The 10926-nt window shown below is 42.1% G+C and overlaps 1 protein-coding gene across 1 annotated transcript; it reads left to right on the top strand.

Annotated features, from left to right (window-relative positions):
* The first annotated feature begins 1050 nt into the window (after nucleotides 1–1050).
* On the top strand, nucleotides 1051–7848 carry LOC117563001 (polypeptide N-acetylgalactosaminyltransferase 15-like). Its single transcript, XM_034241101.1, has 10 exons — nucleotides 1051–1774; nucleotides 1888–2054; nucleotides 2138–2342; nucleotides 3728–3895; nucleotides 4235–4352; nucleotides 4812–5006; nucleotides 5162–5293; nucleotides 5946–6047; nucleotides 6474–6617; nucleotides 6694–7848. The coding sequence occupies exons 1-10, from the start codon at nucleotides 1260–1262 to the stop codon at nucleotides 6871–6873; spliced, it is 1926 nt and encodes a 641-aa protein (XP_034096992.1). The 5' UTR covers nucleotides 1051–1259; the 3' UTR covers nucleotides 6874–7848.
* The last annotated feature ends 3078 nt before the right edge of the window (nucleotides 7849–10926 follow it).

The raw sequence follows: 10926 nt of genomic DNA, 5'->3' as shown, positions 1-10926 counted from the left end.
ACCTCTTGGCCACCATCATAAAGAAAACACCACCCTGAGGCCACTTGGTATAACAGCATTAGGAACGTTTTGCATATTCCATTCCTTACCTCACATTTAGGGCGTTTTCACTTTTCTCTAAATTTTTTATTTCAGTGCCTCTTTGTAAAATTCCTTCTGATCAAGTAGGAACAACTATTTCCACTTGTTAAAAAAGTAAATTCAAATAAAGATGGACTAGAGTATATGTTGACTCCCAAAGTGTTCAAATCTAACTCTTTATTTGGCGTTTATATTTTACACTTTTGACAGTGTTCAGAGAACACCAAACTCTTGGACCTATATACACCCCGAGACTGGTGTTAAATGTAGCCTACTCTTATAGAGTACAATGTACACTGTGGTTTTTGCTGTGTGCATGGTTGTCTGAACTCAGTTGAAAACAGACTGCTAAGATCCCCTCGGAGAACCAGGGACTGACTTTACCACCGCCCCGCTTCCCAGCATCGACAGTGGTCATGGGACTGCGAGGCCCGCCGCCAGCTGGCCAGCGATAGCATCTTTGATGTGTGACGCACCGGGGAGACGCCTCCACCAAGCCGACTCTCACATACTGCAGGAAGAATAAAAACACTGTCTCATTTCACTGCAACGTGGACTTATTTATAACAGAATGTTGTTTTTCTGTTGCGAAACAAACCGAGTTTTGAAAGAGAACTGGTGCCATATTAAATTCAAACTAAACACAAAGTCCTCCAAATGAGTCATTTCAAAATTAAATAAATCATGAAAAAGACTGAATTAAACACTTTGAGAGAAGCAGCTTGCATTACAGTGGTTTCCATTAGACTATTGGACCTATTGAAAATGTTGGCAAATAAATCCCTTTGATCAGATAACTGTTGGGATTGCTTTCAGGGTTGAGACAGCAGGTGGATCCATCAGGTGCATCTTTAGACCTTGAGCTCGGATCAACGCGGGCTTTAGGACCCCGGGATGAGCTGGGTGAGCTGGGTGAGAGGCAAAGTGTGCGCACCTACACCATGAAAGAAGAAGTTGAGGGGGTGTCTTGAACCTGCCTCGTCTGTCACTCCCATCCCAGGTCTGCTGCTCCATGGATGCAGCGATACACTCCAGAAGACTAACGGGGCGAGTTATTTAGCCTACTTTCTGCTTTTCCATGCAGTGCTGAAATGTAATCGAACTCAAAGTTAAGTCAAAGCTAACAAAATGGGTCATTCAAGGTGGGTCAATTTCCTATCCTGTTCTCTGCACTCTTCATGATGAGGCTGTGGGGCAGAGCCATAGTCCGGAGGAGGAAGGTGCTCTGCCTCTGGCTGCTGCTGCTCGGGTTCGCCCTGGTAACTCTGGCTCTCTCTGACCTCTTAAACCGGGACCGAGTCCACAGTCACCAGAATCCTGTCCCTCCACGCCGACCCCTCCAGGGGATCCCCAATGACCTGGAGGTCATCGTGGACTCGCGGGACCCTGCATTAGAGCTCGGTGTGGATCTCGCCCCGCTAAAATCTCTGCAAGAGGACCAGCTTTTATTTGTACCATCTATGCAGGGCACCAAGAACCCACAACAGAGGAAGGGAACGTACAAGGTGCTTCTGCCTGGAGCAAATAAGGACACCCGCACCCCTGCGCCCCCGACGCACGGTGAAATGGGGAAAGCGGTGCAGCTGGAGGAGAGGGAAGTGGAATCTTCTTTGGTGCAGAAATACGGCTTCAACGAGGTGGTCAGCGAGAAGATTTCTCTCCATCGCAGGCTGCCCGAGGCACGCCATCCCGAGTGAGTGCACGGACTTAAAATATACACCAAGACTTATCAGCCGAACCGACCCAACTTCTGATGCTTTCAAAGTAAATGAATGTGTCGCTTTGATGTGCATTTGTTTTCCACAGGTGTTTTGGGGAGCAGTACAGCGAGTCTCTGCCCTCTACCAGTGTTGTTATCTGTTTCCATGACGAGGCTTGGTCCACGCTCCTGCGCACCGTGCACAGCGTGCTGGACACGGCACCCAAACAGTACCTGCAGGAGGTTCTGTTGGTGGACGACATGAGCCAGCACGGTGAGTTCCTCCATCCGGCCACATCAGTTCATCCATCCATGACCTGATCTGACCACGTGTCCATGCCTCTGTTTACTCCCCAGGTCACCTGAAGAGTGTGCTAAGTGAGTATGTGTCTCATCTGGACGGGGTGCGTTTGATTCGCAGCACCAAGCGCCTGGGTGTTGGAGGGTGTCGTACTCTGGGTGCTGCCAGAGCTGCAGGGGAGGTGCTGGTGTTCATGGACTCCCACTGTGAATGCCAGAAGGGCTGGCTGGAACCACTGCTGGAAAGAGTTGCCCAGGACAGGTACTCACATCTAATTGTGTGCACAAATAATGAAACTGTGCAAAGTTATTGGTATTCCAATGCCTGATTTGTCATTTGAATGACACTAATTCTAAATGACTCTGTTGGTTGAATCCCAAAAATATAATATGTAAACTAATTAGAGTTTTGTCACAGAGAACAATTGATAATAATAATAATAAATTGTATTTCTATAGCGCTTTTCATAAACTCAAAATCACTTTACAATAAGGGGAGGGTTATAATTAAGACATACATTTGGTCTTGAAAACAACAACCCAGCAGCAGGGTCCAAACTCTGTCTGTTTCTTTCTCTCCTGTGTTCTGCTGTTTGACAGAACCACTTGGGAGAAGTGAGAAAAGGGAGGGTTCAGAGTTATTAGTTGTCTTTACTCGTTAGTATGGCATGGGAGACATGCACTGTGGGTGTATCCAAAGCTCAGCTCTCATGATTTGGCTCCAGTCTTGTGTCTCAGGCTGCCTGCAGTGTGGCTCTAATTAGACTAGGTAATTAGGCTGAACTCTCAGACCTGGAATCTGCAACCGCTCAACTCCACAGCCACATATTTGACCCTTTTCCCAACCCCCCCATGTTTAATCTTCTCACTTAATTTCCTCCAAGCATCACCAGGCGAGAGAGACATATCTGAAACAACATATGTGAACCAGAACAGACTCCTAAAAAGTGTGCGTGTCTCAAAACTTGGCTTATGCGACATAAGCCTGAGACAGATTAAACACATACTGTATCGGCAGTTAAAAAGAAACACGTCAACACAAACTGATGAGAAACTTTTTTTTCTTCTTTACTCATTGCACACAGCCCAAGGGGTCAATAAGCCACTTGTCAGAAGGCCCCATGCAATCTATCTTGTTGGGAAGTCAATACAAAACATTGACAAGGAGAGCAATTATGACCACAAAGAAAGCAAGAGTCTCAAAGCAACAGAAACAGCATCAAAGAGATGCAAAATAGCAACAAAACAACAACAGTGATGCAAAAAACTCACAGAGATATTCAAAAAGACAACATGAAAAATGTTCTAAACAACTAAAAAGAGATGCAAAATGACCACTAACATATTTAAAAATACTTCAAAAGACACAACACAACTCCAAAGAGATGCAAAACAACCACAATGACCACAAAGAGACCCAAAATGACCATTACTAAGAGGGAGGGTAGAATACTAAGTGAAAGTTGACCAAGAAAGAAAGGCTGGTTAGTACTTTTAAATGATATTATATTATCAAATCTTGACTGTGAAAACAGATTTTGAATTCATAACATCAGCCTCATTGTGAATTACCATACTTGATGCATTTCAATACAAAAAAATACATATTTGAATGACTGTTCCTATTAATGTGGGGTCTGTGCGCAGGACCAGAGTGGTGTCCCCCATCATGGATGTGATAGACTGGCAGACCTTCCAGTACAATGCCACCCAGTGGCCAGTCAGGGGAGTGTTTGACTGGAGACTGGACTTCTACTGGGAATCTAAGCCTGAGCTGCAAGAAAAGGACCCAGACTCAGCGGTTCGACCTGTGCAGTGAGTTCACAGCTAGAGATATCAATTGTGCTCCCATGACACGAGTATACAGCAGTTTAATATAGAAGGTATGTTGAATAAAGCCTGAGAGGAAGCACTGAGCACATTTTTCACGAGAGCATAAAAGGAGATACAAATGGTTCTTTCTGTAAGTGCTCATACTGTAGCTCATAATATACAGTAACCATGACAAGGTGTGACTTTGTGGCTCATAAGCCAAAAGGAACCACTGCTCTAGGCTGATTTCTGAGATTAGTGTGTCCTTGCTAACTTAGACTGGAGTTGCATTGTCTCTCCTGTGTTTGTTCTTGGCAAGTGATTCAGATACTGTACCAACAGGAGCCCCGTGTTAGGAGGCGGAGTTGTGGCTATCGACCGACATTTCTTCCAGAGTGTGGGAGCCTACGACCCTGGGATGCTGCTGTGGGGAGAGGAACAAATTGAGCTGTCTATCAGGGTAAAGCAAAACATATTTAAATTATCAATTTTCCTATCGAAGTCCTCCAATTCACCTGCTCACACAGGACTGAGGGAAGACAGATTGCATTGATTATTCATCCTAAGTCACCTAATCTTTTTAAGCGATGCTTTGGCTGAGTGATTCAGTTGCCTTCTGTCAGGGACTCAGGAATGTAGTGCTGGGACATGATGCCTTTTCCAAATGGAAATCTCAGGTTGATAGTGTCTGGGAAGGCTTGGGCCAGTTGACAAAGGTTCAAGTTTGAAAAGGGAAATGTTATATGACCACTTGCTTTCTTTTGACAACTTTCTAAATAACAGTTGGGAATTGTAGCATGTTTATGACAGATAAGACTGTGTCTGTGAATGTGCTATTTTTTGCAAGCTGCAAATGGATTTTATTGAAACTCAAAAAGCAAACCTAAAGGGTCACAAACCTGTTTCTCTATTCCTGTAGGTGTGGTCATGCGGGGGCTCCTTGGAGGTGGTTCCCTGCTCCCGTGTGGCCCACCTGGACCACCACCACCTGCCTTACAGCTTTCCAGACGACGAGCTGATCCAGAGGAACAAGATCCGGGTCGCAGACACCTGGATGGACGCATACAGGAAGATCTTCTACAGGAGAGACACACTTGCTCATTTCATCAGACAGGTGTGTATTACTGGTGTGGATATTTTTAAATACTTGATTTGGGTGTTTAAGATAAGATAGGATAAGATAGAACTTTATTGATCCCAATTTGGGAAATGTTTGATGTTTACCAAATATATAAGATTTACAGACATCATTCTTTTTTTCCTCTGCAGTCTGAGAGCCCTAACATCACAGAGCGTCTGCGGCTTAAGAGGAGTCTGGGCTGTAGGAACTTCCACTGGTACCTGACCACAGTTTACCCACAGCTTTACATCCCTCAGGACAGACCTGCACTGTCAGGAGAGGTAGAGAACACGAACACACACACACACACACACACACACACACACACACACACACACACACACACACACACACACACACACACACACACACACACACACACACACACACACACACACACACACACACACACACACACACACACACACACACACACACACACACACACACACACACACACACACACACACACACACACATCACTTCAGGGGACATTACATTGATTACATGCATTTCCTGGAGACTTATCCTAACCCTAACCATAATCAACACATACCTAACCCTAACCCTTAACCTAACCAAGTCTTCACCCTAAAATTAATGATTGGACCTCCAATTTGTCCCCATAAGGGAGGTGAGTCCCCACACGTGACTGTGTAAACACTAAACAGATTTAGGTCCCCACAAGTATAGTAATGCTAGGCCACACACACACACACACACACACACACACACACACACCCACACACACACACACACACACACACACACACACACACACACACACACACACACACACACACACACACACACACACACACACACACACACACACACACACACACACACACACACACACACACACACACACAATGTGTACTATACATTGAGGCACATGACAGTGTGATATATCATTTTTGTTCCCGTTTGAAGCTGTATAATGTCGGCACTGGCAGCTGTGCAGACTACCCTCGAGGGCAGGGGCCAAAGGGCGGGGCCATGAACATAGCACCGTGCAGTGGGACAGGCAGCCAGGTAACCATGACACTGTTATAAAAATCTAAGACGGACTTGTTTACATGACTTGAGTCGGACAGACACATTTGATGACTTGAGACTCAAATAGAAAACTTTACTTGGACTTGAACACCAATGATGTGTGATTTCACATGGATTTGAGCCCTTTGACATGGAACATTTACAACCAAACCCTGAAAACCAAAGATGAAAAAGTATGTTATTTCAAAAGTGTGCCATAAATCAATTAATGTCCCTTAATTTCCGGAAATAGCTAACGTTAACACTATTGATAACCAGCAATTTCATACTTAATTCTACAAGATCTACTTTGTTTGAATCAATCACTATGTCACTAAGTTCCATGGGTAAAAGTTATACGAAAGACCACCTCTGCAGACAGCTAACACACAGTGGCAAAGATGATCTCTGTTGTCGTTGCAGCACTGCGAACTGAACTCTGAGTTAGAAGTGCGATGGGGTCCAATGGGGGCTTTGTGTTTGGACGCCAAGGATGAGAGGGCGGTCTTATCTCCGTGCTCCACACACCGACCAACCTCCAGCAGACTGCAGTGGACGTTCATAAAGGCAAGGCAGAAAGTTACTATTATCTGAATAGATGGTCAGAGTGAGTGTTCGGCTAACTGTCTGTTTTCTCTTACAGCTGAGCGGTCAGCTCGTCCACCAGCAGTCCCAGCTGTGTCTGGAGGTTTTGAAGGAAGGAGGGCTCCCACAAAGCAGCCCAAAAGAAGTGAAGACAGGGGGCCTCTTCCTGCGCCCTTGCACCCATCACCCCAGACAACAGTGGCACTTTGAGCAGCTAGTAGCTCCTAAAGGTGCCTGATACAGAAAGTTAAGAGGGATATATGGATTTGTACAGGAACTCTTTTCATGTATGTACTATACAGAGTGGCATATGTAGTAAAATGGTGCAAAAAGAATACACAAAAAATACCTTTTTTATTATTTTCTCCTCTTTGCCACTCAGCTTTTTTGTTCCTGTTTTAAGGATTGCAAATAAAATGTATTGTGTTGACTGATTATTAAAATATGATTTAGATACAATTGCGTTAAAACAAAGTCTTTATTTAAAACTGCTTTTTTTAATGAATTGTATGTATTATGTATTTATGTACATTTGATCATACAGTGTGAAATCATTGATATAACATGATGTTTTAGCGATTGATATTTATTTGTCCACATACTTTTGCCGATATAGCTAGTTCTGCAGGACATGTATTAATGTGAAGTCCCTGCAAACCCAAATTATTTAACATATTAATTGAAAACATGTTACCTAAAGTTCCCCGCACAAATGTTTTTTTTTTAAACAATGTTTATGATAAAATAAACAAGTATATTCCTGTGATATCAGCTGCCAACAGCAGAGGGAGCCATCTGCTTTCAAAATCCTCTCTTAAGAATCTGATCAATGTGAATGTCTGGTTTATGGTGTAACAAACTACATGTAACCAGATTACGTAATCAGTCTATAAAAGTTGAAAAAAAGTTGAAAAAAAAGGGACATAATCAGACTACTTGTACAGTATTGAAACATTTGGATTACTACAAGGGCTACGATGTTACAATTTATATTTAAAAATAAAGAACGATATATCACATATGCACACATTTAAATACTTTAAATTGCTCACAACACCAAGTGAAGCAAGTCTTGAATATTGTATTTATTGTCATTGCATTTGATGTATTGAGGTTAACCAAAAGTTATGGAAAGTAATCGGTATACGTTTTATATTGTAAATGTTAGGATTAGGTTACTGTTTACATTTGTCTTTACAGGTAATTAGTAATTATAACGGATTCCATTTTTAAAGTTGACCTCCCAACCCTGGTAATTGTTATACAGCAATAACATCCCCATATTATTTACTTATTGGAAATACCATGAATAGGTTCTGTTGTGAACTTTCTGTGGTTGGAGCTGATATAATTATGCTGTACAGTTACCCTATGTGACAGTAATATCCTGATGTGCATGTGACAGAGAGCAGTGTATGCTGTCCCTGATTAGCATCAAGACAACAGGGTCATGTGTTTTTGTGTCTAAGTATTTACTGTTACTCATACCATTGGTGTGTAGGCGTTATTTAAGTCGCAGAGCCCAAGGTTAGGAAGACCCAGAGCTCACCCTCAGTAACTCTCTCCATGCCCCCGAGCATTGAGTGCTAAGAAGCGCCTATATTCTCCGTCACGGTAATGCTTTTTTTAACCCATGGTGCACTTAGCAGTACACGGCACCTTTTCAATACATCCAGTCAAATGGTTTGTCTGCAGCTCCGAGGCATAAGTCAAACACTTGGACAAACAACATGTTGTTGATTAATACGTCTTCTCTCAGTTACATAACTAAAGGCTACTGGATGATGCAGAAGAAGGGCAACACTTCTCTGCTTCGGGTCTTCAGAGGGCTCAAGAGGTCAAAGACTCATTTGGTGGCAAATTGCATTGTGAATGCAATCCACGTTTGCTCAGAAGATAAAGACAGGGACAGGTCTGACTGTTTAACCAGTTTGTCATGCTCATATTAAACGTTGCATGTTGTGACGTTATGACCTTAACCATGTATGGAAATTGTTTTTAAGTATGATTTTTAACTGACATGCTTTAGATCATTTTAGTTTAGAGTCTCAGAGACTCCAGCTATGAATCATGGTTAAAGCAATGGCTATTCAAAAGTATTTGTATCTGCTATTGGAGATAACACTTAATTTACAGAGGTACCTTCCCAAATACAAAAAATAAACATTTATTGTGTTTTTCTTTAAAGCCTCTCTGTTATAGTCATTTTGATATGTGACAAGCTTATGTAAATTCCCACATAATGGGTTTGAATAAGGTTAGATTAAATAAAGACATTTTGCAGGAAAATAAATATTTGCAAGAAAAGTTAACTTGCCCACACATCTTGCATCGTACTTGTGTGATCATGGGAACACCACCCAACCCCACACTTATATAAGATACCTGTGAAAACAACAAATAAGTGAAAATGAAAAAGGGACCTGAGAGTAGCCTACCTCTGGTAACCCCTTTTATAAATCCTATTACCGGCTGTTTTATGGCTTAAATCCAATGGCCTATAGGGGTCCTTGAAATCACTTTTTATTGCAGAGTTTCCTAAGATGTGCAAAAAGTTCCCAGCAGAGGATAAAAGGCTACACGAAGCAGTCTCTGTAAAGACTCTCAGCAATAGTAGAGTCAAACATGCTGGTAAATCAACGCCCTTTACAACATGCTTTTTTGAGAAATGAGGCAATATGTTTAATATTTGTAACATATGGCAGATTTTGCCAAACTTATTTGGTGGCATCCAATACTTAAATCCCATTAAAGACTATTCTAGACATTGATAAAATGTATATAGCTGATTAATAGCTTTACATAAAATTGCAAACTAGATGAACACAGAAAATCTGAAATAAGAACGACACTTTAAAAGTTTCTTAACAAATCTTTTCTCCATGTATGTTAGTATTTCATTCATGTTATTGCAATATCTTTCACACTCTGCATTCAAATACTCTCTCACGCCTCTTCTTCTCCTTCCTGTCCCCAATATGTCCACCTTCTGTGATGCTGCATGTGACCCTTTGCGTGCCCTTCCCTTCCCAGCTTCCTCTGTCACTTCTCCATGCGGAGGTCAGTGTGATTAATACAGTGCACTCCCATATCATACACTGATGGCCGTTGGGAATTTTCGCATTCTCACAAACACACACATTATAGAGGGGACCTTGTGGCACTCGGATGGATGTAAGCGGCTGCGGTGCGGGGAGCTGTGGCCTCTTTATGAAGATCCATGGGGCCATTTCACCCAGAACGGAGGAGGCTGCATTCACAATTCACAGCGTTAAGAGCCTTGGGTGTTCTTTACACAGACACTGTTATTTCCAGTGATTCGTTATGTGCTTGTTGTGCAATTAGGCCTTTGTGGATGGGCCTCTGGAGCCGGGCTGACACTGAGTGGAGATTAAGTGCATTTAAATGTGACGAAAACTTGGCTTGCAGCAGCAATTAAGGTAAGAGACAAAAACGGATTTTGAATGTCTCATTTAGAAAGTTCCTGGTGACACACATACTTAATAAGGGTGCGCTTTAGTTTCTAAAACAGTGTTTCAATGATACCTATATTTATTCAACACATCAAATACATGAAAATAGATTTATCAGGTCAAAAAACACATTGGGAGTTGCCGTAAGGGGAATAAAATAGCAGCAATTTCACTTACTTTCACTCACATTGTGAATGGTGGGCTGAAAAGGGTGAGGCAGCAAGAGGATGATTTATCTGTAAAATGTGCTCATAAATTAAAACTAAGGTGATGAAAACATGAATTACTAAAGTATTTCTTGAATGTGTTCATAATTAGATAGAAATGGGTGATTTGATAAGGACATATTTGATTAATATCTGACAGTTCAGAGGCCCTTCACTGGCATCACAGAGCCAAGGTGAGCCATGGGCACACTGGATTTAAGCAGAGAACCATGTGTGTGGACTTTATCACTGAGCCCCGGGTTAGGGTCACTGTAGAAGCAAATACATGGACGACATATAGGTTAGAATAAGAAACCATAGATGATACAAATATATGTATAAGTCCAATGTGTAGCCTCCTTTAGGTCTGTTTTGGGTTTCTAACAAAACTCATATTCCTGTGCAATGGCCAGCATTTAGACCTGCAACTTGTACTGGACACACTTCTGGGTGAACAATCATATGACAAGTTAAGTATTGTGTATACAACTATGGAACTCTAAGTCATTTATGCTGTTCTAAATGTGCAAAAACGAGCCTTAAAACCCCAATAATTTGAGACATTTTTCCTCTACTCGGATCTTTTGAGTTATGCATGTAAGTTTAGTTTAC

Source organism: Gymnodraco acuticeps, unplaced genomic scaffold (assembly GCF_902827175.1).
Source record: "Gymnodraco acuticeps unplaced genomic scaffold, fGymAcu1.1, whole genome shotgun sequence".
Taxonomy (NCBI): Eukaryota; Metazoa; Chordata; class Actinopteri; order Perciformes; family Bathydraconidae; genus Gymnodraco; species Gymnodraco acuticeps.
This window is presented reverse-complemented; position numbering and strand designations above follow the sequence as displayed.